This window comes from Pan paniscus, chromosome 7 (assembly GCF_029289425.2).
Source record: "Pan paniscus chromosome 7, NHGRI_mPanPan1-v2.0_pri, whole genome shotgun sequence".
NCBI lineage: Eukaryota > Metazoa > Chordata > Mammalia > Primates > Hominidae > Pan > Pan paniscus.
In genome coordinates, this window is record NC_073256.2 from 158078338 (window position 1) to 158105697 (window position 27360).

The following is a 27360-nucleotide window of genomic DNA, read 5'->3' on the forward strand; positions in this document are numbered from 1 at the left end:
GAGCAGTCCCCAATCATTTTGGCACCAGGGACAGGTTTCGTGGAAGAAAATTTTTCCACAGACTCAGGGGATGGGGTGGGGGATGGTTTTGGGATGAAACTGTCCCATCTCAGATCATCAGGCATTAGAGTCTCATAAGGAGTGTGCAATCTAGATCTCTCACATGCGCAGTTCACAATAGGGTTCACATGCCTATGAGAATCTAATGCTGCCACTGACCTGACAGGAGGAAGAGCTCAGGCATTAATGCTGGCTAGCCCGCCATTCACCTCCTGCTGTGTGGCCCAGTTCCTAACAGACTATGGACCAATACCAGTCTGTGGCCCAGGAAGATGGGGACTCCTGTGATAAACAACTTCAGCAAAGTTTCAGGGTACAAAATCAATGTACAAAAATCAGTAGCATTTCTCTACACCAACAACATCCAGTTGAGTGCCGAATCAAGAATGCAATCCCATTTACAACAGCCACACACACAAAATACCCAGGAATATAGCTAACCAGGGAGGTGAAAGATCTCTACAATAAGAATTACAAAACACTGCTGAAAGAAATCAGAGATGACACAAACAAATGGAAAAACATTCCATGCTCATGGATAGGAAGAATTGATATTGTTATAATGGTCATACCGCCCAAAGTATGGTCGTACTGCCCATATGGTCATACGGTCGTACCGCCCAATGGTCATACCGCCCAAAGCTTTACAGATTCAATGTTGTACCTATCAAACTACCAATAACATGCTTTACAGAATTAGAAAAAGCTATTCTAAAATTCATATGGAACCAAAAAAGAGCCTGAATAGTCAAAGCAATCCTAAGCAAAAAGAACAAAGCTGAGGACTTTACATTACATGACTTCAAACTATACTACAAGGCTATAGTAACCAAAACATCATGGTACTGGTATAAAAACAGACACACAGACCAATAGAACAGAATACAGAGCCTAGAAATAAAACTTCATACCTACAACCATCTCATCTTTGACAATGTTGGCAAAAACAAGCAATGGGGAAAGGACTCCCTATTCAATAAATGGTGCTGAGACAACCAGCTAGCCATACGCCAAAGAATAAAACTGGGACCCTTCCTTACACCATATACAAAAATCAACTCAAGACGGATTAAAGACGTAAATGTAAAACCTAGAACTATAAAAACCCTTGAAGAAAACCTAGGAAATACTATTCTGGACATAGGCCCTTGCAAAGATTTCATGACGAGGACACCAAAAGCAATTGCAACAAACACAAAATTACAAATGGGACCTAATTAAACTAAAGAGCTTCTTTACAGCAAAAGGAACTAAGAGCAGAATAAACAACTCACAGAATGGGAGAAAATATTTGCAAACTGTGCATCTGACAAAGGTCTAATATCCAGCATCTATAAGGAACTTAAAGCAAATGAACAAGTAAAACCAAACAGCCCCATTAAAAAGTGGGCAAAGGACATGAACAGACACTTTTCAAAAGATGACATAAACATGGCCAACAAGCATACGAAAAAATGCCCAATATCACTAATCATTAGAGAAATGCAAATCAAAACCACAATGAGATGCCATCTCACACCAGTCAGAATGTCTATTATTAAAAAGTCAAAAAATTAACAGATGCAAGGTTGTGGAGAAATAGAACACTTAAGACACTGCTGGTGGGAATGTAAATTACTTCGGTCACTGTGGAAAGCAATTTGGCGATGTCTCAGAACTTAAAACAGAAGTAGCATTTGACCCAGCAATCCCCTTATTGGGTACACACCCAAAGGAATATAAATCTTTCTACCATAAAGACACATGCATGCTTATATTCATCACAGCACTGTTCACAATAACAAGGTCATGGAATCAACCTCAATACCCATCAATAATAGACTGGATAAAGAAAATGTGGTATGTATACACTATGGAATACTACGTAGCCACAAAAAGAATGAGATCATTTCCTCTGCAGCAACATGGGTGGAGCTAGAGGTCATTATCATTATCTTAAGTGAACTAATGCAGGAACAGAAAACCAATACCACATGTTCTCACTTATAAAGGGGAGCTAAACACTGAGTACACACGGACACAATGAAGGGAACAACAGACTCCGGGGCCCACTTGAGGATGGAGGGTGGGAGGAGGGTGGGAGGAGGGTGAGAAGAGGGTGAGGATCAAAACACTACCTATCAGGTATTATGCTTATCACCTGGGTGCCAAATGATCTGTATAACAAACCCTTGCAACATGCGATTTCCTTATATAACACATCTGTACATGTATCCCTGAAACTAAAATAAAAGTTAAAAAAAAAGCCTTTATCAATAATAGTGAAGAAAACTTCTGTATCTGAATAAAAATTCTAGGCTGTACATCATAGATTTTCATAATCTTAAAATGTTAACTTTATAGAATATTCTGTTCCCTGTTACAAATATTAGTAAACTTGGATATACTGTGACATAAACACTGATGGTCCACGCACAGGAGAACTGGAAATCAAATCCTGCTGAAAACTCAGGCTTACCGGACCCTGAAGACTTCCATCCTCCCTGTCAATACTGCCTCGAGAGAGTCTCACATCAGGTTTCTGAAGAAATTAAAACAAAATCAAAACAATTTCATTTTTGATTTGAAAATTTTTGACAGATTCTGTATTAAATTCCTTCCTTTTTAACACAATTGTCCTCTGAATAAGAAGAGTTGAAAGTTCCCCCGTTTCAAAAAAATTCCAGTGATGATAAATGAAGGTTGGCTGCCTTGGGAAGAACTGCATTCCTCTCCACACACGCACACCTTACAGACTGGCACCTGCACTGGCCCACCCAGTGCTGGAGAACCTGCACTTTACCTCTATTCCAAGTAGCACAGATGGCTTTCTTCTTCACTGAGAGACCCGCAACCCCAGGATAAAAATATCAGGCATTACTTGCGGCTTTCTGACAGAATATGGCTTATACGGATTTAGCTGTCTTGCCAAAGTAGCAAATGAGTTCAATTACAAGACTGTTTTCCCACACTGCATCTAGAATATAGAAACCAAACAGAGAAATCTAGATTTTACGTAAATAATAGTACGGAAATTTCACCAATATCAGAATAAACAAAGTAGGCTACATGCCTTTATGGTGAAGGAACAGGGCAGAAAGGCTTTTCCTCATGAAAACAACCCTGTGCTCCCGCAGTATGGGTTATGGGCCTTCAACCACAGTGGCTCCTGCCTCCCCTTTGCCCATGAACACTGGCCACATACTTCTTCCTGGAAAACTTCTGTTCACTCTTCAGGGCTCAGCCAGACATCCTTTCTTGGCAGCATATTTCCCTCTTCAAGCAGAGCTGGTCGCTTCTTAGCCTGTGCCTTACAGATACCTCTATGTTGGTACCTATCAGGCATAATTACTTCCCTCATTAGAGATGGAGCATCTTGATGTCTGATTTGTCTGTGTATCTCCTATTTCCCACACCTGAGCCTGCCACTGAGCACACCATCTGCAAGCACTTGTTGGGTGGGGGATGGAGAAATGAGCTTCACCTCTCCCTTCTTTTCCAATTCCAATTCCAGTGCTGTAGCCCAAACCCTTTTCATTGTACCAGTTCCTACTAGGCTTTTTGTCTCTGTCTTAACTATCTCTAATCAAAGCGGGGTCAGTCGTGGGTGCCAGGGTGTAGTAGGAAGTCGGTGAAGGACACAGCCACCATTAAGGTAAGAGTGATCCTCTGATGGCTCAGAGGTAAACAAACTTTCCAGGGCAGGGGCCCTGCACTGTCCTTTGCCTTCTTCCTCCCTTCCCCTTTTCCTTCCCTCCCAGGCACAGTGCCTGGAGGTAGCTGGCTGAGGTCTGAGAACAGCTCCTACCAGGAAGTGGGTAAAGGAGCTCCTGATGGCTAATCACTAAAAGGGGGCTCTGGCTGATTGTTGTTAACAGTCCTCAGGGATTCCATATGGGAAAAGGTGAAACTTGTGTGTTGTCCCTGAATTTAGGGCAGATTTTGGATCACTTATGGAAAAACATTCTAATAATCAGAGGCATCCTGAAACAGAATAGACAGCCCTGACAGCAGTAGCAGAGAGTAAGCAAAGAGGGCAAAAGTCACAACTTACTTATCTGTTCATTCAACAGAATTACAAAACAGCTCATGTATATCAGCCCCATATCCCTAGTGCCTGGCACAGTTCCTGGTTGGTGCGCACTCAACACATCAGTGTTGACTGAATTAACCTCCATGCTACTATATAAAAAAAGATGTTCCCTTTCATGTAAAAATATTCATTTAAAAGCAATAGTTAAATACAGATGGAAAATGACCTAAATCCTCAAATGTAGCGTTGGGTGTGGTGGTGTGTGCCTGCAATTTCACCTATCTGGGAGGCTGAGGTGGGAGGACCCTTTGAGGCCAGGATATCAAGACCAGCCTGGGCAACATAGTGAGAACTCATCTCTACAAAGAAAAAAATTTTAACAATTAGCTGGGAATGGTGGTGTGTGCCTGAGTCCCAGCTACTGGAGAGGCTGAGGTGGGGCGATGGTTTGAGCCCAGGAGTTTGAGGCTGTAGTGAGCTACCATTGTACCACTGCACTACAGCCTGGGTGACTAAGCAAGACTCTGCTCTGTTAGAACTCTCTCAATGAGTAAACCAGAAAAGTTCAGAATAAATAGTTCTGAACTCTGAAGAGCATAACTTAAAACATTGTACTGTGTTTATATGTACTATAATATCAAGGAACAATAATTTAAAAAATGAATTCTTACTGCAGATGTGATATATATAACTAATGCCCATACAGGGGAAGTCAAACCTAGAGGCATGCAGTTGGCGACTATGGCAGAAAGTATGCTGTGTTTTTTACCAGAGAGGACTATCCCATTAGATATGGACAGCTGTGGCTGGGTGTGAAATATAGCTCAAGAGAAAATTCAGAGGTAGGTAGTTCCTGACTTCTAGGATAGAATCTTCTCTGACAGGTAAGATAGACATGAATAGACAGAAAGGAAACCAAGCAAACACACGTAATACATTGATTCCAACTGGCAACCGAAGGGGAACTCACTGGGGCGGTCCTATTCCATGTAGCAGAACTCACAGATCCTATTCCATAGAATGCTGAGGTTCTGCCACTGCCTGAATGAAGAGGCAGCTTTGTGGGGCCCAAACATCCCAGATATGCTTAAGAAAAAATATTCCAAAACACAATGGACTTTGAGAAAAAGTACCTGAGAAGACGAGACTCCAGGTTGACAATTCACAGAACATTACTCAATGTAAATATCAAGGTCAGGAAAGATTTCGGGAAGACCCAGGAACTGTTCAAGCTTAAAGGAAACTCAAGAGATGTGATAACTAAATATAACTCATGATTCAGGACTTTTTTCTAGAAAGGGCGTTCTGTGGACAACTGGTAAAATATGAATAGTCCATTGATTAGCTAACAGTATTGTATTATTGTTAATTTCCTGACACTGGTTAACTCGGCTATGGTTATTTAAGAGAACATCCTTATTTTTAGGAAATTCACATTGAACTATTTAAGAGTTAAAAAGCAGGATATCTGGTATTTACTTCCAAATGGTTCAGAAAAAATGGTATGTACAAATATGCAAAGCAAATGAGGTCAAATGTTAACAACTGGAGACTCTAGGTAAAGGGAACGGGGGAATTCTTTGTACCATTCTTGTAACTTTAAAAAACTCTGAAACTATCCTTTCCTCTTCTGCCCATTCACTTGAGGGACCAGCTGGGAGCTGGTTCTGCTTAGGGGTTCTGTTGAAGGGCTCTAAACAGAGAGTGGAGGTGATTAGGTTTGACTCTACTGTAGCAGAAAGGACAAGTTTTTATTTTCATTTTTTATTTATTTATTTTTTTGAGACGGAGTCTCCCTCTGTCTCCCAGGCTGGAGTGCAGTGGCATGATCTCGGCTCACTGCAAGCTCTGCCTCCCGGGTTCATGCCATTCTCCTGCCTCAGCCTTCTAAGTAGCTGGGACTACAGGCGTCCGCCACCACGCCCGGCTAATTTTTTGTATTTTCAGTAGAGACGGGGTTTCACTGGGTTAGCCAGGATGGTCTCGATCACCTGACCTCATGATCTGCCCGCCTCGGCCTCCCAAAGTGCTGGGATTACAGGCGTGAGCCACCGCGCCAGGCCAACAGTTTCTATTTTTAAGAGACAGGGTCTTGATCTGCTGCCCAGGTCAGAGTGCAGCGACTATTCACAGGCACAATCATAGTGCATTACAGCCTCGAACTCCTGGCCTCAAGCAATCATCCGCCTCAGTTTCTGGAGTAGCTGGGACTATAAATGCACGCCACCACGCCCAGTTAGAGCTATAGTCTAAGAAAACAAAAGACCCACCAGGCCCAACTTACGATGTGGTCATTTAATAGTTACATGATTTTGGTTATTTTAAAATATTGTATACCTCATTTGTCAATAATCTAACAAAAGAAACATGCACTTACTGTAGAAAAATTAAGATACTGCAAAAATAGATGAAAAAATTACAAATCACTCAACCTTACCATTTGGAAGTAATTATCATTAGTCATTATGGAGTAATTAAAATGTAAAAGTAATTATCATTAGTTAATACTGTGGTGTAAATGTATGTTTACAAACATGGAACCACATCATATGATTCTGCAGCCTTCACATAACATTTATATAGGGCAAACTGACAAAACAATGTTTAAGGCTGCACAACGTTCCACTGCATGATTATCATCATAAAATAGACAATGGTAGTGAAGGGTGGGAGCTGTGGCACCAGGTGGCCTGGGTTCTAATGAGGATCCAGTCCTTACAAGCTGTGTGACCTGGGCCTCAATTTCTTCATCTCTAAAATGGAACAGTACTTGTAACCAACACATAGGATTGTTACGAGGATGAAATGAGTTAATATTTGCAAAGTACTAAGTTGGTGCCACATAAGAGTTAAAATAAATAGTTCTTTTATTGTTGGATATTAGGGTCATTTTCAAAATCCCTTATAAATAGGCTGTAGATGAACACCTTTGTATACAAATCTTTGAATAAGTCCCTGATTATTTGCCTGGGACAGATTTCTATTCTTCTTCTTTTAGAGATGGTGGGGGGGAGGGGGAGTCTCACTATGTTATCCAGGCTGGTCTTAAACTCCTGTGCTCAAGTGATCTTCCTGTCTCTGGAGCAGATTTCTAAGAAAGGAATTACTAAGTCAAAGAGTTTGAACATTTGAAAAATCTTGGTATAAGTTTCCAAATTGCTCAAGGCTGTCCTGATTTTCATCTATGTAGTAATATGTGATAGCATTTCTCTCACTGTACCCTAACACCACTGTATTATCATTTTAAAACTCTCAACCAATTCATAAAGAAAACACTGTATAATATATTGTTGTAATTTGCTCCTCTCCTCCTCCCTTTCCCCAAATAGTTGACCATTTTTGTTTCTTATCATGAGATGCTAAGTTCCATGAAGACAGAGGCTATGAAGCTGTCTGTCTCACCGCTGCGTCTCTGTTACCTGCTAGAACACCGGACAAACAGGTGGAGGAAATGAATGCCCTGTGCATTTTTCTAGTGAACTGATTGTTCATGCCTTTTTGGACAAGGCATATAACCTCTCTAGGCCCAGTTCCTCACCTGTAAAATAGGCAGAATAATACCTACCTCAGTCAGTCATTATCAGAATGAAAGAAGTGCCTGGCAGCATTGTGCACATAGATGTGTAGTAAATATTTGCTGAAGGAATGCTTCAATTAATATCCAAGGCACAAGAGATATGTTATAGACGAGGAACTTGACTTAGAAAGATTTAGTTGCTTGGGGTAACACAGCTCTTAAACAGTGGAGGTGGGCTTCAATCAGTCAACAGATAATAAGTACCTTCTACAGGCAGGAAATATTTACTGTTTTACTTAAACAAAAAATGCAACTCATATTTTTGCCTATAGAATAAGGTATTGTTTCATGTGTTTACATGAATTAATCTATTTTTATTTCCATATACATTTCATGAAATGACTTTCTTTAATGCATAATTCCCTAATGTGGTATTTTCCTAAAGACAGGATTTTAATTTTAAAATGAGAAAGGCTTATCCATATAAAATCTACTTGTGTTCTGTGAATGAAATAAATACTTGAGCTTTTTCTTTTCATACAGCATACACGGACCTCCTGAATGAAAGATAAGTGCCTATAGGGAACTGAAGAGCAATACAGCCAAAGACAGCCAATCAGAAAGAACAGATTCTCAGCCAGGTGCAGTGGCTAACACCTGTAATCCCAGCACGATGGGAGGCCGAGGTGGGTGGATCACCTGAGGTCAGGAGTTCAAGACCAGCCTAGCCAACATGGTGAAACCCCATCTCTACTAAAAATACAAAAATTAGCCGGGCATGGTGGCAGGCACCTGCAGTCCCAGCTACTCGGGAGGCTGAAGCAGGAGAATCGCTTGAACCCGGGAGGTGGAGGTTGCAGTGTGCCAAGATTGCGCCATTTCACTCCAGCCTGGGGGACAAGAGTAAGACTTCGTCTCAAAACAAACAAAAACAAACAAGCCAAAAAAAACAGTTCGGCTTAGCTACAGTCTCTACTTTCATGTGGGTATGGCTCTAGAAAACTTCAAATTTAAGGTTTATAGCTCAGTCTTTTCTCCTTTCACTATACTGTATTGCTTTCAAATCTGGAATCTGGTATGAGGGAAAAAATAGGAGAGCTGTTGGCCTTGCTGCGTAGCAGAAGCAGGGACAGCAGCCTGGCTTCAGACAGACAGCCTCTTGCCACTGCTCTTTAGTTCCCCATCTCGGCATTCATCTTTCATTCAGACTGAATGGATCTGCTATGTGAGGGAAAAATGCTCACATATTTCTTTCTCAAAACACAAAGTAGGCTTTATATAGATAGGGCTTTCTCATTTAAAATTAAAATCCTGTTTTAAGCATAGTATCACATTAGAAAATTATTGTGCACGCAGTAATAAAAAAAAAGCAAGTTGCAAAGTTACTCTATTTTTAAGCAATGTCCAATGGGAAAGAAAGCTCTTTCAACCAACTGAGGTTCTAACTAAGGTTGCCAGCAATCTCTGGCACTCACTTTGTAGGACAGCTTTCAGAGTATATTTGCAGGCACAGAACTATTTCAGAAAGGACAGTATCTGATCTGGGAACAAGAGAAGGGAGTGTGGGGCCAGGCGTGGTGACTCACGCCTGTAATCCCAACATTTTGTGAAGCCATGGTGGGAGAACTGCTTGAGCCCAGGAGTTTGAGACCAGCACGGACAACAAAGTGAGACCCTATCTCTATAAAAAAAAGTAACAAAATTAGCCAGGCTTGGTGGCATATGCCCGTAGTCGCAGCTACTTTGGAAGGAGGCTGAGGCAGGAGGATGACTTGAGCCCAGGAGGTTAGGGATGCAGTGAACTAGTATTGTGCCACTGCACTCCAGCCAGGGCCACAGAGTGAGACTTTGTCTCAATTAAAAAAAAAAAAAAAAAAAAAAAAGGAGCGCTAGGTATAGTACAGAGTATCTGCTGTGGGGCCATGTGACCTTGGGCAAGAGCATCCGGGCTGCTATCATAAAACACATTCTGTGCAGGGTTGTTGAGATAATGCAGAGATCCATCCAGAGGAGGGACTCCTGACCCACTGAAGTACTCAAAAATTAAGAGATGTGACTAGCAGTAGCAACCATAAAAAATGATGTGATGATGTGATCTCTGAAAACAGATGTCAAAACAGATGTCTTCTGACATCTAAAATTTGGGTAATACTACTGACAAAGCAAGTTAATTTTTCAAACAAGAACAGAACTTATCTAATAGGGTGCACAGCTGACCTTACTGAAGTAAATGGCAGGACCAGAGCAGTAGGCCTGGGTGGGTCTAGGAATGAACCAGTTTATGAAGATGAAAACAGAAGCTAAGCATCTTTTTTTCTTTTCTTTTCTTTTTTTTTTTGAGATGGAGTCTCGCTCTGTCGCCCAGGCTGGAGTGCAGTGGCGCGATCTCGGCTCACTGCAAGCTCCGCCTCCCGGGTTCACGCCATTCTCCTGCCTTAGCCTCCTGAGTAGCTGGGACTACAGGCACCTGCCACTACGCCCAGCTAATTTTTTGTATTTTTTAGTAGAGACGGGGTTTCACCATGTTAGCCAGGATGGTCTCGATCTCCTGACCTCGTGATCCGTCTGCCTCGGCCTCCCAAAATGCTGGGATTACAGGTGTGAGCCACCGCACCCGGCCTGGTAAGCATCTTTAGACATTTTTATAGCAATTTGAAACAGTAATTTTTGGGCTGTCAAAAAAGTCTGGCTTATATTTTTATGTCTTTTTCTAGTCAATGATTTTGAAATTTTATTTTACAAGAGTATTGGTCTGCAACGGTTTAGAAAGAAAGATACAAACTGGCCCTTCCATGCAGTCTGAGAAGCCCTGTATTGGAAGTTTCCTTGGCCTAACAGGAGAGAAAGACTTCTGACACACAGCTTCAACAATGACCTGATTAACCTAAAAGCAGGTGCAGCGGCCTGGCCTGGTGGTTGCAAGGACACAGACCAATAGCTCTGGGCCTAGCTCATGCCAAAGGCCAAGACCCAGAAACAAGCTTGTAAATAGCAGATACCATGGAAACCAACAGTAATTTTTACACATACACAGCATAAAAAGGACCACAACGAGATATAATTACCATTGTTAGAGTCTCTTCACCAAATTAAGGACCATAAAGCAAGTGTGCTCATAACCATAGACCTAGCTGCCACCATCACCACTTGACAGTGTCACGAGAGCTTCTACAACCAACACACACTACCTTCCAACTGATAGATGGTCAGGGTGGTCCTCACACTACACCTGCACCAGGCGTTATTCCCAGTGCACCAAGCTTTCCATGCGGCTGTCTAAAAATCTGAATCTCCAGCGCAGACCACCTCCTCTGGGCTCTATGCCCTATATCCAGCTGCCTCCTCTGCATTCCCATTTGCATATCCCAAATGTCCAAACCTGGCATCATCATGTTTCCCTGACATGGACTCCTCATTCTGAATTTTATTTCATTTGGTAGCACAATGTTATTTTTGGTGACACCAATGCTATGATTCCTGTCCCGGATTCTTCCTTCCTCTTGACCTCCTATACCAATTCACCAAATCTTGTCCCTTTTAAGTCCGTCTTCTCTGCTCCTTCCCACTTTGCCTCTTCCAGCTTAGACCCTGCTGTCATTTATTTGAATGACCACTCAACTTCCTATTGGATCTCTGCATTTCCTATCTTGCCTTCTGAGCCATCAGTCAGCAAGCAACGCTAAGGTGGTCCTAGTTTTTTTTTTTTTTTTGAGACAGAGTCTCACTCTGTCACCCAGGCTGGAGTGTAGTGGAACAATCTCAGCTCACTGCAACCTCTGCCTCTTGGGTTCAAGCAATTCTGCTGCTGCAGCCTCCTGAGTAGCTGGGATTACAGGAGAGTGCCACCACGCCTGGCTAATTTTTGTATTTTTAGTAGAGATGGGGTTTGGCCATGTTGGTCTTGAACTCCTGACCTCAGATGATCCATCCGCCTCAGCCTCCCAAAGTACTGGGATTACAGGCATGAGCCACGGTGCCCGGCCCTAAGGTGATCTTTCTGAGATGCCATCTGCTTCAAATCTTGAAAAGCATTGCCAAGCCTAAGTAATCAGAGAGTGACCTTGGGACCACGTCTCAAAAATCAACTGGGGTGCTTGTTATCACTCTAGGTCCTTGGCCTCTCCAGATCCACTGCAGTTCTCTAGTCCTGGGGAACTGAATTTTAAAAGGTCCCCTGTGACTTTTATGTATATTAAATTTTAATTTATTCATTTGTAAAATAATTATAATATCTACTTCCCCAGGGTTCATGCATGACTTGTTTTTATTTTTCATTTAGATGAAAAACAGTGACACCAATGCTATGATTCCTGTCCGGGACTCCTCCTTCCTCTGGGCCTCTAACGTTTAGATGCTTAACACTGTACAGTGGTACATTCATTCATTCGCTTAATAAATACTGGCTGAGCCTTATTACTGCTGAACAAACGGTACGATGGGAGCTGGGGGAGAGTGCTGAATAATAAAGTTCCCATCTTTGTGATGCTTACACTTTAGTGGAGGAGACAGGAAAACAACTGAGACATTGTCATACAGTGAGAAACATTAGAAGAAAAATGAAGCAGGATAAAGACAGTTAAGTCACAGTTGCTGCCCTTAAGGAACTTATGTTTTATTAGAGAAAGAGAGTGAGAGTGAGCATGTGTGAGAGTGCAGGGGGTTGGGGGAGAGAACGCAGTAGTGCACATCATAATAAAATAAGTTAATTCAAGCTTCACGCTTGGCACTCAGTAAGGTTCTCTGGCACCTTGTGGGTAGAGGCCAGGAATGTTGCTAAGAACTCCTACTATTCATAGGACAGTCTCCTACAACAAAGAATTACCCAGCCCCAAAGGTCAACAATGCCCAGGCTGAGAAACCCTGGTGTAGGGAATGTGTCGTCCTTGAGATGACACAAAAATAATCTTTAAAGACAAAAAGGTGTTCCTCAGGCAGATTCCCTGAGCATTCCAGGCAGACACAGCAGCATGAGAAAAGGCATGAGTTAAAAAACACTCATTTACAAAAAGAAAAAAATAAACTCATAAAAGAGAAAAAGGAAACTTTCATTTAATCAGTCAACACTGACAGCTTTCCATATGCTCGGCACTGTGGACTGAATGGGGAATAGGAAAGACATGGTCCATGGTCTCTGCACTCATGGGGTGCTCAGTCTAAGTAAGGAAAACAAGCAAAGAGAAAAATACAATACCATCTCACAGGCATTAAGAAAGGTACTTGTTCCAGCCTGGCCAACATGATGAAACTCTACCAAAAATACAAAAATTAGCTGGGCGTGGTGGTGCGTGACTGTAGTCCCAGCTACTTGGGAGGCTGAGGTGGGAGGACAGATTGAGCCCAGGAGGTCAAGGCTGGAGTGAGCCGTGATTGTGCCACTGCACTTTACCCTGGGTGACAGTGTGAGACCCTGTTTCCGGAAAAAAAAAAAAAAAAAAAAAAAAAAAAAAAAAAAAAAAAAAAAAAAAGGAAAGGTACTTGAGTGGGAAAGTGCCTCGATGCCATCATGGCCTCCAAGTTTAGCACCAGGCAAACTATCTCAGAGGTTACCCAACAGACAGGTTTAGGACCAAATGAAGATGCTCCAATTACATGGTTATTAAGTTAAAAACAAAAACAAAAACAAAACACCACATAGTGAGAAGTATTTTCCATTTCCCCACAAACATGCTCTGCTTTGCTCACATCTAGCTACAGGAAGTTCTTAGAATACGGTTTGTGTGTGCGTGTGTGTTTTTAAACGGAGTCTTGCTCTGTTGCCCAGGCTGGAGTGCAGTGGCACGATCTTGGCTTACTGCAACCTCCGCCTCCCGGGTTCAAACGATTCTCCTGCCTCAGCCTCCCAAGTAGCCGGGATTATAGGCATGCCAGTTTTGTATTTTCAGTACAGATGGGGGTTTCACCATGTTGGCCAGGCCGGTCTCGAACTCCTGACCTCAGCCTCCCAAAGTGCTGGGGTTACAGGCATAAGCCACTGTGCCCAGCGAGAACAGTCTTTTTTTCTTTTGTCTATCATTCATATATATTTCTGTTCCTTTGTATGTCTTGTAATTTTTTGTTGGAGATTAGACATTTTAGATAATATATTGTAGGAATTCTGGGTACTTGATCCTCCTCCCTTTAGGGCTTACTATTTTTTTTTTTTTTTTTTTGCCACAGGGTCTTGCTAAGCCCAGGCTAGTCTCAAACTCCTAGACTCAAGCGATCTCCCTGCCTCAACCTGCCGAGAAGCTGAGATTACAGTCACTGTGCCTGGCTGGAATATAGCCTTTTGACCCCATGTCATTACCCGCACTCTTCGCTCTTCCTGGAATGTATTTCCTGAGCCTGTCTGCCCTAAAAATTCCAATTTCTCCTTTAAGCTTTGGCTCAAATGCCATCTATACTCTGCTGCCTCCCCCAAGTCCCCCTAGTGACACACAGGGTCCTCTTCTGCTCTTCCTTACGTTCTTCTTTGTCAGAGCAACATCACAGCAGTACCACAACATTTGGTAGCAAACCCTTTGTCCAAATGCAGTCATACGTGGGACTGAAATACAAGAACTCTAGTTTGGAGAATTTATAACATCTACTTTTAAAAACACAAATCAATTCTGTCTGGTAAAAGAGGCTATCTAGATAAAAAATAGGTTTAAAATGTAGGACTAGAGAACAGTAGATATGTTCTTAGAATAGATATAATATCCAAATTCATTCACTCAGATTAGTGGTAGTAAATAATAACATATTTTTTCTTTTTTTCCAGACAGAGTCTGACTCTGTCACCCAGGCTGGAAGTGCAGTGGTACCATCTTGGCTCACTGCAACCACCACCTCCTGGGTTCAAGCAATTCTCATGCTTCAACCTCCTGAATAGCTGGGACTACAGGTGTGTGCCACCATGCCTGGCTAATGTTTGTTTTTTTGAGACGGAGTTTCACTCTGTCACCCAGGCTGGAGTATACTGTGCCATCTTGGCTCACTGCAACCTCCGCCTCCTGGGTTCAAGTAATTCTTCTGCCTCAGCCTCCTGAGCAGCTGGGATTACAGGCATGCATCACCACACCTGGCTGATTTTTGTATTTTTAGTACAGATGGGATTTTGCCACGTTGGCAAGGCTGGTCTCGAACTTCTGACCTCAAGTGATCAGCCTGCCTCAGCCTCCCGAAGTGCTGGGATTATAGGCATGAGCCACTGCACCTGCCTAATTTTTGTATTTTTTTTTTTTTTAGTAGAGACGGGGTTTCACCATGTGGGCTAGGCTGGTCTCGAACTCCTGGCCTCAAGTGATCTGCCCACCTTGGCCTCCCAAAGTGCTGGGATGGATTACAGGTGTGATCCACCGTGCCAGGCCAAAAATAACAATTTTTTTTTCCCATCTGCCTTACAATCTCAAGATTTGCTTTAATTCAGAAGGAAAGTTTTATCCTATGCTTTCGAAATTCTAAATTAGTTAAATTTAACACAAAGTTAGTGTCAGTGAATGTTTAATGATACAAAGCATGAGAGACCAGGTAAAGTTACTGGCTCAAAATTATGAATCCTGGCTTCTTTCAGCCATAATACGATTGAGGCAACTACAGGAAGATTGAAATAGCTATTCTGGGTTCAAGGAGAGTGGGGAATGGGTTCTCACAGTCCTTAGTTCTGAGGCTGAGGGCATAGAACTGCTTGGCAGCAGGGACCATGAGTGTAAAAGGACCTTTGTGTCAAGTAACATACAGAGATTGCTCTGTCCCACCACTTCCTCTCTGTCCCCAAGGGACTTCTGAAGTGGTTTTCAATAAGGGTTGCCTGAAAGAAGACATTTCCCACGCATGTGTCCAGACACATCCGGGAGGAGGTTCACATCAGTCATAAATGCCAGGAAGGCAAATCTTAGCGTCTTGTTATACAGCCTGCAGTAGCAAGATGCAATAGTTTATACGTAAGCTGACATGGAAGCAGGAGTTGTTTCTGGGTAAACAATGTGGTAATGCAAAAACCAAACAAATGCTCATATTTCTGAGCCCATAATGACACTACTAAAATTTTAGAGAAATTTATCCCTAAAAGATAATTAAAAAAGCAAATAACCCATTATTGCAAGTTTTTTTTTTTCCTTAGGAGACAGAGTCTTGCTCTGTGGCCCAGGGTCTCTCTAGGTCTCTATTTCCTGTTCTGTTAAAATGAAGATAATAAATGGACAGGTCCACATTCCTCTATCCTCATTTCCAAAACCTAAAAAGTGCTGAAAATGTTAAGTGTGCTTTTTTATGTTTGAAACAAACTAATATGGTAGTAAAACCTGAACAGATGAAGCATCTTATAATCTTCATTTAACTGTTAATGTGATTATTTGCATTCTGCTGTAGAAACACTAGTGGTTTTAACTCTGGGATGCTATTAGAGTCTTAAATAATGTATAATGTTCAGCATACTACACTAACTTTTTAGTATTTAAAAAATACTGAATTCTGAAACACACATGGCCCTTAAGGGTTTTGGATATAGGATTTTGGATCTATTAGAGGGCAGTGGCACAATCATAGCTTACCGTAATCTAGAACTCCTGGACTCAGTCTTAGCCTCTCAAATATTTGGGACTACAGGTGTGAGTCACAATGCCTGGCTAATTTTTTTTTTTTTATTTTTTGTAGAGACAGGGTCTTGCTGTGTTGCCCAGGCTGGTCTTGAACTCCTGGGCTCAAGTGATCCTCCTGCCTTGGCCTCCCAAAGCACTGGGATTTTAGGCATTAACCACCACATCCAGCCATATTATTTCAAGTAGTTTTTTTTTTTTTTTTGAGATGGAGTTTCGCTCGTCGCCCAGGCTGGAATGCAATGGCATGATCTCGGCTCACTGCAACCTCCACCTCCTGGGTTCAAGCGATTCTCCTGCCTCAGCCTCCCAAGTAGCTGGGATTACAGGCATGCGCCCGGCTACTTTTTGTATTTTTAGTAGAGACAGGGTTTCACCATGTTGGCCAGGCTGGTCTCGAACTCCTGACCTCAGGTGATCTGCTTGCCTCAGCCTCCCAAATAGGCCACCATGCCTGGCCTATTCCAAGTTTTAAGAAGTAGTTGTAAAACTAACTCTCCTGCTTTGAAAGATAACATTTTGCAATAATTTGCAATATAGTAGACTCTAACAGGGCTTAAAAAGTCAAAGAAGCCTTTCAGAAACACAATTACCAGAAATCTTTCCTCTTTTTCCAGCCAGCGCTGATCTTCTTCCATTTCCTGTTGCTGTCGGATTAGACGCTCTTCCATCAGATGGGTTGGCAACACTTGCCCAATCCCTCGCAGGTCCAATACTGTAGAGTCCTGGAAGAAGGGTTGAAAACAGCATATTCAGTCTCGTAAGTCTATTCCTATGCTCTTACCTTGTTTTATGTGTCTTTCAAGAAATGATAAGCAAAACAGCAAGTATGACAAACAGGATCTCTCATACTGTGCTTGTGGGAGTAACTTTTCTGTAGGGGGCAATTTAATGTGCATCAAGCATCTTTAAAAAGTATGCAATCCTTTAGCTCACAGATTCACTTGTAAGGGTCTATTTTAAAGAAATAACACAAGATATGTGCAAAGAATACATTGTTACTTATAGTAAAAAAGTAGAAACAATCTAGAAGTAATAGAAGGCTGAAATACGATACATATTACAGAGTATTAAATATTAAATAAAAGAACATAAATAGCAGACAACTATAGATGCTCTTTCATTCAAATAAGTAATTTTTTGTCTTTTTAATGAGATGGGGTCTTGCTATGTTGCCCAGGCTGGCCTCAAACTCCTAGGCTCAAGTTATCTACCCACCTCAGCCTCTTGAGTAGATGCAACTATGGGTTGTGTTACTGTACCTAGGTCAAATAAATTTTTAAACTATAGGAGTAGTTCTTGGTTTTACCAAGAAAATTTAGTAAAAATTAACATGGTCCAAAGAACTGAATGCTCTGTCTCCCTGTTTCTTTGTTGGCCTCATGTACATGCTGACGATAGTCCACTTACGGCTTTGCCTTTCAAATAAATGGACTAAAGATTTTAGTATTTCTCCCTGGGTTCTTTTAGTTAAAAAAAGTTCATTAAACCTGAAAGCATTTGAGTAGATGGGGTATCCTGATCTTTGAATTAAGTCATTAAAATATGACCGGGCGTGGTGGCTCAAGCCTGCAACCCCAGCACTTTGGGAGGGTGAGGTGGGTGGATCACTTGAAGTCAGAAGTTCGAGACCAGCCTGGCCAACATGGTGAAACTCTGTCTCTACTAAAAAATACAAAAATTAACTGGGCGTGGTGGCTCGCACTTGTAATCCAAGCTGCTCTGGAGGCTGAGGCAGGAGAATTGCTTGAACCTGGGAGGCGGAGGTTGCAGTAAGCCAAGATCGTGCCACTGCACTCCAGCCTGGGAGACAGAGTAAGACTCTGTCTCCAAAAAAAAAAAAAAAAAAAAAAAAAAGTCATTAAAATCAATAAATCTTAGGATTTAGAAATAAAAGGTGCCTTAGGCCATGCTTTATTTATTACTTTTTTTTTTTTTTGAGACAGGCTCTTGCTCTGTTGCCCAGGCTGGAGTGCAGTGGCATGATCTCGGCTCACTGCAGTCTCGACTTCCTAGGCTCAAATGATCCTCTCACCCCAGCATCCCGAGTAGCTGGGACTACAGGCACATACCACCATACGTGCCTAATTTTCTATTTTTTGTAGAGACAGGGTCTCGCTATGTTGCCCAGGCTGGTTTCAAACTCTGGGGCTCAAGCAATCCTCCTACTTCAGCCTCCCAAAAGTGCTGGGATTACAAGTGTAAGCCACCATGCCCAGCTTTGTCATGCTTTATAAGTTAACAAACTGAAGCCCAAGACACCCGATTTACCTCCACATTGGGCTGCCACATTGCTATCTCCTGAGGTCTATGATTCCATGAATCTGTTTGGTCCAAAAGAGATGCCTGACCTGGATAGATGCTGCCAGCCATGGCTGTGATTCCATGTGAACCAGGGTAGCCAGAAACCTGTGAATGAGTAAGGAGGCAAGGTAATGTTCAACTATAACATCTGCACAGTTCTGCTTCACACACAAAGGAAACTAAAATTACAGAGAATATTGTGGTAGGCCGAATTATGGCCCCCCAAAGATACCCATGTTCTAATCCCTTGAACATGTGAATATGTTTCCTTACGTGGCAAAAGAGACTTTGCAGATGTGGTTATAAGTCAAGGACCTTGGGATGGGAGGGTATCTGGGATATCTGAGTGAGTCCAGTGTAATTACAAGGGTCCTTAAAAGTGCAAGAGGGAAGCATAAGAGGAGGGAGGGACAATGGGACCACTGAAGAAGGGTCAGAGAGAGTTAGTACTGCTGGCTCTGGGCCAGGCACGGTGGCTCTAGCCTGTAATCCCAGCACTTTGGGAGGCCGAGGCAGGCGGATCACAAGGTCAGGAGTAGCCTGTAGTCCCAGCTAATTGGGAGGCTAAGGCAGGAGAATGAACCCAGGAGGCAGAGCTTGCGGTGAGCGGAGATCGGGCCATTGCACTCCAGCCTGGGTGACAGAGTGAGACTCCGTCTCAAAAAAAAAAAAGAAAAGAAAAACTTCTGGTTTCAGAACATGGAGTAAGGGGACCATGAGCCAAGGCATGTAGGTGCCCTGTAGAAGCTGATAAGGCAAGGAAATGGACTCTCAGCTAAAATCTCAAGAAAGGACATTTGTTATGGCTGCATTAGAGAGCTAGTGCAAATATATACTAGAAAACAAGAAATTGTTTCTTTGGAATTTCACATTTACTAAAATAATGAGGGCAGGCCATCCTTGGATGCAAAAGCAACAGGAAGCCACAAAAATGGCTGTGCCATACTTTGCTCTAGAAATCCCCTTTCCTGCCCAACCAACCACTATCCCCCAACAAGAATAACAACAACAACAAAAATACACAAAAAAAACCCCCAAATGTTTGTCCTCTAATGACCTGGGAGCTGATGGTAGGATAAGTCGTACCTTTAAGTTCTAACAATGATGACTAAGGCAGAGAGAAGACATTCAGTTGGACATAGAGAAAAATTTCAAGGCAGAGGGAAAATAAGATGGGTTTCTTTACATGGTTCCTTCTCTCAATCAAGAGAAAGAGAACAGAATCAGTATTGGTTTCCACACCTCATTAGGCTAGTGTTGTATGGTGGGTGTTGTCAGTTAATTTTTTAGTGAGATAAAGCACAGCCAAAACCGTATTTCCAAATATCAACACATCCTTCAACAAAGGTTTTGTGCATTTATTAGGTCTCTAGGCATTAATTTATACCAAAATTTCATATGGACAATATGAAATTAATGAATCTTCAAGTAAGACATATAGTTAGTTCTCACAGTTTATTTGAATGAAAATAATAATAAAAACTGCTACTAAATGCAAAATGCTCTATCAAGATTTCTGGTGAAAAGGGATGTATTATTGCCAGAAAACATTTAGGAATTTTCACAACAAGGAGGTTTAAAATGGTCTAAGGCAGTTTTCTACATAATAGTAACCATGTAGAAGGATCACTTTAGGCTAAAAATGAAGTAACATCAGGAAATGTCTCATAGTTGGTCTCATTTACAAGAGAGGAGAGTTTGGGCTTGGAAAAGGTTAATCATACATTAGTTCAATGAAAAAAATCAATGTTTTACTTAATTCTCTATTTACTCATTTTTACACACCGTTCTAAGCCCTTAGAGACAAGTCCCCACTCTCAGGGGCTTCCACTGCACTGGTGACAGACAGCCACTAACAAACACATACTAGAGTTTCAAATCTTGACAGTGCTGCAGACCAGGCCTGCTGGGACACAAAGAGAACTGTCTCTCTGCTAACAGCTTGTCTCATTAAGCAGGTGCTGCATGTTTTCTCAAAACAATGCTGGTATTCAATTCCCACTCAGGGCCGGTTCACTTTCCATACCAGCCAGGCACAGACTCGGGCTGTTCCCCTGGGGCCCATCTGCTTGTCTGCCAGAGGTCAGGGTCTCTCAGCAATCATAGAGGTGGGGTTTCTTTCTTTAGGCCACCTACGTACTTCCCATTGCTCTGACCCTTCTGCTGGGTCAGGGTTTTGGCTTCTTCACTTATGGAACTGGTAGTAATCCAAACTGACAAAGGGCCCTGTGAGCTCCTTCCATGAGAAAAAAGAGTACTTTATTTGTCTTCATATTCCCAGTCCCTAGAATAGTACCAGGCAGAGTAGATGAACATTCAATGCAACCTTGCTGAATGAACAGACAGGTGCCCTCGAAAACTCAAATGATTCACTCTTGACTCTGCCAGGCAAGTGGCCATCTCAGAACAGTGTCTCCCAAAACACAGGTCTGAGTCATCTGCCTCAGAACCCACTGAGGCTGCTTGTTAACAATAAGCTATTCTTGGGCTCCAGAATTAGACATTAGAATCTGGCGGCTAGATAAAGAGGCTAAAATTTGCTGTTCTAAACTACCACTGACATATCTTTTTCAATAAGAAAGTGCTTACATTCTCCCTTATTACTGACAGTTAAGTACCAATAGTTAAGATTTTTTGCCCATTTTGACCCAAGAGGCCTTAATTTAAACCACGCTTTCAACAACTCTGTGAAGGAAGTAGGAAAGGTTAAGTACTGACACCTTCAATAGGACTCTGACTTCTACAGATATTACGAGTAAAAAAAGATAAGCCCTAAAAAGCACACTCTATATGATCTATTTATATAACATTCTAGAACAGGCAGAAATCTCTGATACTAGAAGTGAGAAGAATGGTTGCTCCTGGGGCAGGAGGTGCCTGATGGGAAGGGGCACAAAGGAACTGCTGGGGTCACAGACACGCTCTATATCCTGAAGTGAGGATGGGATGCACTGGGGTATGCACCTCTCGGAACAAAGACCTGTGCATTGTTAAGGTATACCCCAGTAAAAGTTAATAACTTTTTCTCAAAAACAAATGAATTGTTTACTTTGTGTCAGGTCCTTTTCTTTGAAGGATAATTTTTCTAATTTGCACAGGATATCTATCTATAAATCTAACACTTTTCACACTTGTCCATATGGTATTTCATCTGGGTTCTGTTAATTTTGAATTTTGTTCTTGCCTTCCATAAAAACTGTCCAGTTCAGTACTCCCTCTGCAGTGTGTGTGCCCACTGGCTTCACCTTGCCCTTTACCATAGCAAGTGGATGAAAACGCGCCTAAGAATGGCAGCAGGCCCTGGTCCTGCCCACTTGAAGATGGAGTGAAAAACAAATGCCTTCTGCGTGGGGTGTCAAGACAACATCATTCAATGATTAGGGTAACCACTTTCTCAGCTTTCTATCAGCCAAATCATACTCATAAGTACATAAATAAAAATATGCACAATGTACCGCTCTACCCCAAAAGTGCTAAATAATAAAATAACACAGTTTATATCTGTAATGACTGGCATACCTGGTAATGATTGGTTTGTACCATGTGCTGTGGGCTGGGATAAAATCCTTCGCTGGACCTTGGACTAGGATAACCCGGTCTGCTGGGCTGTAAAATCAACAGAGCATCATATGAATGAACCTTTTGATTTTGAACCTGTACTTTATGAATCGAAAAAGACATTTTCCTAATAGAGCTTACTTGAAAAGAATGATAAAAAGATGCTAAGACATTTCAATAGGGAAAGAACAGTCTTTTCAACAAATGATGCTGTGGCAACTGGATAGCTACATGTGAAAAACTGAAGTCTGACCTCTTCCTCCCACATGCACAAAAATTAACTCAAAATGAATTACAGGTCTAAATGTAAAAGTTAAAAACTCTAAGATTCTTAGAAGAAAACTTAAGAGTAAATCTTGGGCAGGGTATGGTAGCTCATGCCTGTAATCCCAGTACTTTGGGAGGCTGAGGTGGGCGGATCCTTTGAGGCCAGGAGTTGAAAACCAATCAGGCCAGTCTGTTGGGAATGTAAAATGGTGTAGTCACTATGGAAGACAGTATGGCTATTCCTTAAAAATTAAATAGAGAATTAGTATATGATCCAGCAATTCTACTTTCAGGTATATGTAAAGTCCAGAGACATGAAAATATATATCCATACAAAAACATGTACATCAGCTACTCAGGAGGCTGAAGTGAGAGGGTCGCTTGAGCCGAGGAATTAGAGGCCAGCCTGGGCAACGTAGCAAGACTGTATCTTTGAAAAAAACAAATTAAGTAAACACAAACATGTACATGAATGTTCTTAACAGCATTATTCACAATAGATAAAAAGGGGGAACAGTCCATGTCCATCAACTGATATAAATGGATAAACAAAATGCTGTATACCTATGAAAGGGACATTATTTGTAATTAAAGGGAATAAAATACTGACACATGCCACAACATGGATGAATTTTTGAAACATTCTAAGTGAAAAAAGCCAGGCACAAAGAACATATGATTTCTTTAATGAAATATCTAGAATAGGAAAGATTAATATAGATAGCAAGTACATAAGTGGGTGCCAGGGGTTGGAAGGAGGAGGAGATGGGGAATGACTGCTAATGGGTGAAGGATTTCATTTTGGGGGTGATAAAAATGTTATAGGCTGGGCGCTATGGCTCACGCCTGTAATCCCAGCACTTTGGGAGGCTGAGGTGGATCACACGGTGAGACCCCGTCTCTACTAAAAACAAAACAAAAGTCCTAAAACTGGTTGTGGCGATGGTTGCACAACTCTGAATATACTAAAAAACATCGAATTGTACAATTTATTTATTTGAGTCTCACTCTGCTGTATAGGCTGGAGTGCAAGGTATAATCCCGGCTCACTGCAACCACTGCCTCCCAGGTTTGAGCGATTCTCGTGCCTTAGCTTCTCAAGTAGCTGGGATTACAGGCATGCGGCACCTCACCAGGCTAATTTTTGTATTTACAGTAGAGATGGGGTTTTGCCATGTTGGCCAGGCTGGTCTTGAACTCCTGGTCTTAAGTGATCTGCCTGCCTCAGCCTCCCACAGTGCTGGGACTACAGGAGTGAACCACTGTGCCCAGCCGAACTGCACACTTTCAATGGATAAATTGTATGGTATGTAAGTTGTATCTTAATAAAGCTATTAAAGTATCATTAATAACAAAATGGGATACTGAATATTCTGAGCCTGAGGGACCCAAATGCTCTCTGTCCAGTAGTCTGGGACTTGGAGAGAAGGCACTTGTGTTCTATTGTTTGACTACTTCCCGGTTGCGTGACTGTGGTCAAGTGACGAAACTGACTGGCTCTAGTTCCTCATCCATAAGATGGGGGTGAGCTATAGGATCTCTAAAGTCACTTCCAGGTCTTAAATTCTCATTTTGTTTGTGGGATAAATGAATTCAAAGTTCATAGTGAAAGAACAATTTAGTCTGAAACAGAAGTCTGAAAGAAGTCAATAAAGTCTTTTAAAACTCGGGGGGTTTAACAAGGTGGAAACCCATTACTGTCTAGCCAAATTAAGTCCAGAATAAAAGGAAATAGATTTAAGTTCCAACAAGCTTAGGAAAGAAAACGCCTTAGTGCCTGTCTCTCTCTCCCACAGTGCTGGGTGAACACGTGCTTTGCTCTAGTTAGGTCCGGAGTATGTTTTGGTCTCTAAAATCAGTCTCATTTCCCCCTCAGTTTTGCTCATACTGTCCCCTCTGCCTGGAATGTCTCCTCCTTCCATCTGTAGTATACTTCTGATCCTTTCAGTCTACTTCTTTCACGCAACAGCTCCTGATTTTGCCAGCCTAACATAAACATATGTCCTCTGCTCTCCTAAGGAGGCCTTTTTCACACCCTACCTTCGGTTGCAGGTACTTTTGCACTTGCTCTAGCCCTGCTATTATGAGCTGTTAAATTCCTGAGGGTGAAAAATCCTTTTGGCTTAACCCTGTCATGTTTCAAACAGTGTTCCAGATAGAGTCTACTCTAAACTTAACTAAATAACAACATGAATTCCCCCAAAAACACCCCAAACAGGAAAAGGGTATAAAGAGAGCATTCTAGGCTTTTCTCTACTGTGTGTGCTAGGGTGGCAATTTCCAAAGTGTGTTCTACAAAGTGGTTGTGCTGAATTAAAAGAGGTTAAAAAAAAAGAGTTCGGCTACCTTTGTACTTGTTTTAAAGATATGTGTTAATATATAAGCATTAATAATGGTTGCAGGGGAAAGGGTTTCCTGAATCAAATGCTCTTGGAGTCCAAGAATGGAAGGAGGCAGAGCCAGGGACCAGAACAATAAACAGAGCTGACAGCTGCACAGTGATGTACTCTTGATAAATTCAGGCAAAAAAAAAAAAAAAAAAATTTACAATTTACTGTGTATTCTGTGTGTACTGAACTACCTACTTTACATACAATTTGATAATTTTGATCACCACATTGCTATGAAGCAATATTATAACCCCTATTTTACAGAGTCTCAAATAAATTGGGCAATTTAAATAGGGGCATATAGGTGGTAATGGTGGAACTGCGTGACTCCAAAATCTACTGTGCCATGATGCTATTCCATGACAAGCATACTTCTGACTCACCAAATAAAAAGGAACATACAAAACAAATACATCAGAGAATGGCAAAACCAATGTAAAATATCTCACAGTGATGCAAAGACTTAACTGGGTAGCAAATGACAACACAAGGTTCCATTTCAAAATAAAAATAAAAGGTAAAAAGTTGAAAATATGTTTTATGATAGGCAAAATATTTGCACAAAGGACAACACAAAATCAAATGTTGCTAACCAACAGCCATGGAGAATGCAAATGTATTGGTAAAATAGCTCTGCTTCTGTTCTCTACAAATCAGAGGTTAGCATGGTGGTCAAGAGGGCAGGCTTTGAGCCAGACTGTCAGTGTTCACAGTTAGGGTGCTTCAGCTCTCTGTGTCTCCCTATTGTCAATGATAAAAGGAGTACAATAACCAGCAGCTACCTCCTGGAGCTGCCGTGAAGATTAAATATGTTAATATATGTCAAGATCTTTGAAAATGGCTTTCATATGAGTCCAAAAGTGTCAACTGCTGGTAAGTACGATGAGTTAGCAAGGTCATGACACTTCCTCCTCCAAGACAGAAACTTGGATTTTAATGAAGCAAAATATGGAACAGGGAAGTTTTGCTGAAATTCTCCCAAATGAGGAAGGAGAGAAAGGAAGACACTGGTATTCTAAACCAGAGGTCCTCAACTGGATGGCACTGTTCCTTCAGAAGCATTTAGGGTATAGTCAGCCCTCCATATCCAAAGGCCCAGCATCCATGGATTCAACCAATTGCAGATTGAAAACATACAGGAAAAAAACAAAAAACAACAATAAAAAATAATACAAACAAAAAGATAAGTATAATAACTATGTAAGCTGGGTGCAGTGGCTCATGTCTGTAATCTCAGCACTTTGGGAGGCTGAGGCAGGTAGATTGCTTTGAGCTCAGGAGTTTGAGACCAGCCTAGGCAACACGGTGAAAAAAATATGAGAAGATTTTCATATTTCAAAAAATATGAAAATCAGCTAGGCAATGGTGGCTTGCACCTGTAGTCCCAGCTACTCAGGAGGCAGAGGCTGGAGAATCACTTAAGCCCAGGAAGTGGAGGTTGCAGTGACCTGAGATCATATCACTGCACTCCAGCCTGGGCAACAGAGCGAGACCTTGTCTCAAAAAAAAAAAAAAAAAAAAAAAAATCTGTATCTATATTTAAAATAAGTTAAAGTATACTAAAAGATGGGAAGATGGGCTGGGCGTGATGGTTCAAGACTTTGGGAGGCTGTGGTGGGCAGATCACCTGAGGTCAGGAGTTTGAGACCAGCCTGGTCAACATGGTGAAACCCTGTCTTTACTAAAAATACAAAAAAATTAGCCAGGCGTGGTGGCACACTCCTGTAATCCCAGCTACTTGGGAGGCTGAGGAGTGAGAATAGCTTGAACCCGGGAGGTAGAGGTTGCGGTGAGCCGAGATCGCACCATGGCACTGCAGCCTGGGCAACAGAGTGAGACTCTGTCTCAAAAAACAGAACAAGCCAACAACAACAACAAAAATAAGTATACTGGAAGAGGTATGTAGGTTATATGCAATTCTGTGCTATTTTATATAAGGAATTTATGCATCTGTGGATTTTAATCTCCATCCCTTGCAGATATCAAGGCAGAACTGTATTAGTGAGGGTGTTTTCCATGATCACACAATTGGCATTAAGGTAGAGGTCAGCAGGTGAGATTTCTGGCAATGAGAGGGACAGGCCTGAACAGCAGGATTTGTTTCATATCCCGCGGGACTTCTTTCGTTTTGAGACAGTCACGCTCTGTCGCCTAGGCTGGAGTGCAGTGGCACGATCTCGGCTCACTGCAACCTCTGCCTCCCGAGTTTGAGTGATTCTCATGCCTCAGACTCCCAAGTAGCTGGGATTACAGGCATGTGCAATCACACCCAGCTAATTTTTATATTTTTATTTTTTGAGATGAAGTCTTGTTCTGTCGCCCAGGCTAGAGTGCAGTGGCGTGATCTCGGCTCGCTGCAACCTCTGCCTCCTGAGTTTAAGCGATTCTCGTGCCTCAGCCTCCCAAATAGCTGGGATTATAGGTGCATACCACCACGCCTGGCTAATTTTTGTATTTTTAGTACAGACAGGGTTTCGCCATGTTGCCCAGGCTGCTCTCGAACTACTGGCCTCAAGTGATCAGCTCATCTTGGCTGCCCAAAGTGCTGGGGTTACAGGCGTGAGCCACCATGCCCTGCAGGACTTTCTGCTGTTTCTCTCAATTTTATGTAAGTAAAACAACAGCAACAATAAAATCCCTGTCACTTGAACACAGAATGAATTCTGCTTTATATATTTTGTATAGTTTGTATAG

The 27360-nt window shown here is 41.9% G+C and overlaps 1 protein-coding gene across 33 annotated transcripts in view; it reads right to left on the reverse strand.

Moving 5' to 3' along the window:
* Window positions 1-27360, reverse strand: part of PTK2 (protein tyrosine kinase 2) — a 345218-nt gene that overhangs the window by 25727 nt on the left and 292131 nt on the right. For 23 of the 33 annotated variants that reach the window (XM_063606925.1, XM_055116999.2, XM_063606932.1 and 20 more), the window contains 4 exons: window positions 21971-22057; window positions 18419-18556; window positions 16741-16872; window positions 2519-2581 (listed from right to left, as the gene is read on the reverse strand). In XM_063606925.1, coding sequence (XP_063462995.1) covers window positions 2519-2581; window positions 16741-16872; window positions 18419-18556; window positions 21971-22057 — 420 coding nt within the window. Of the gene's footprint in view, window positions 1-2518; window positions 3017-16740; window positions 16873-18418; window positions 18557-21970; window positions 22058-27360 lie in introns of those variants that run through there. The other 10 variants (XM_055116998.2, XM_055116996.2, XM_055116997.2 and 7 more) reach the window with 4 other exon arrangements.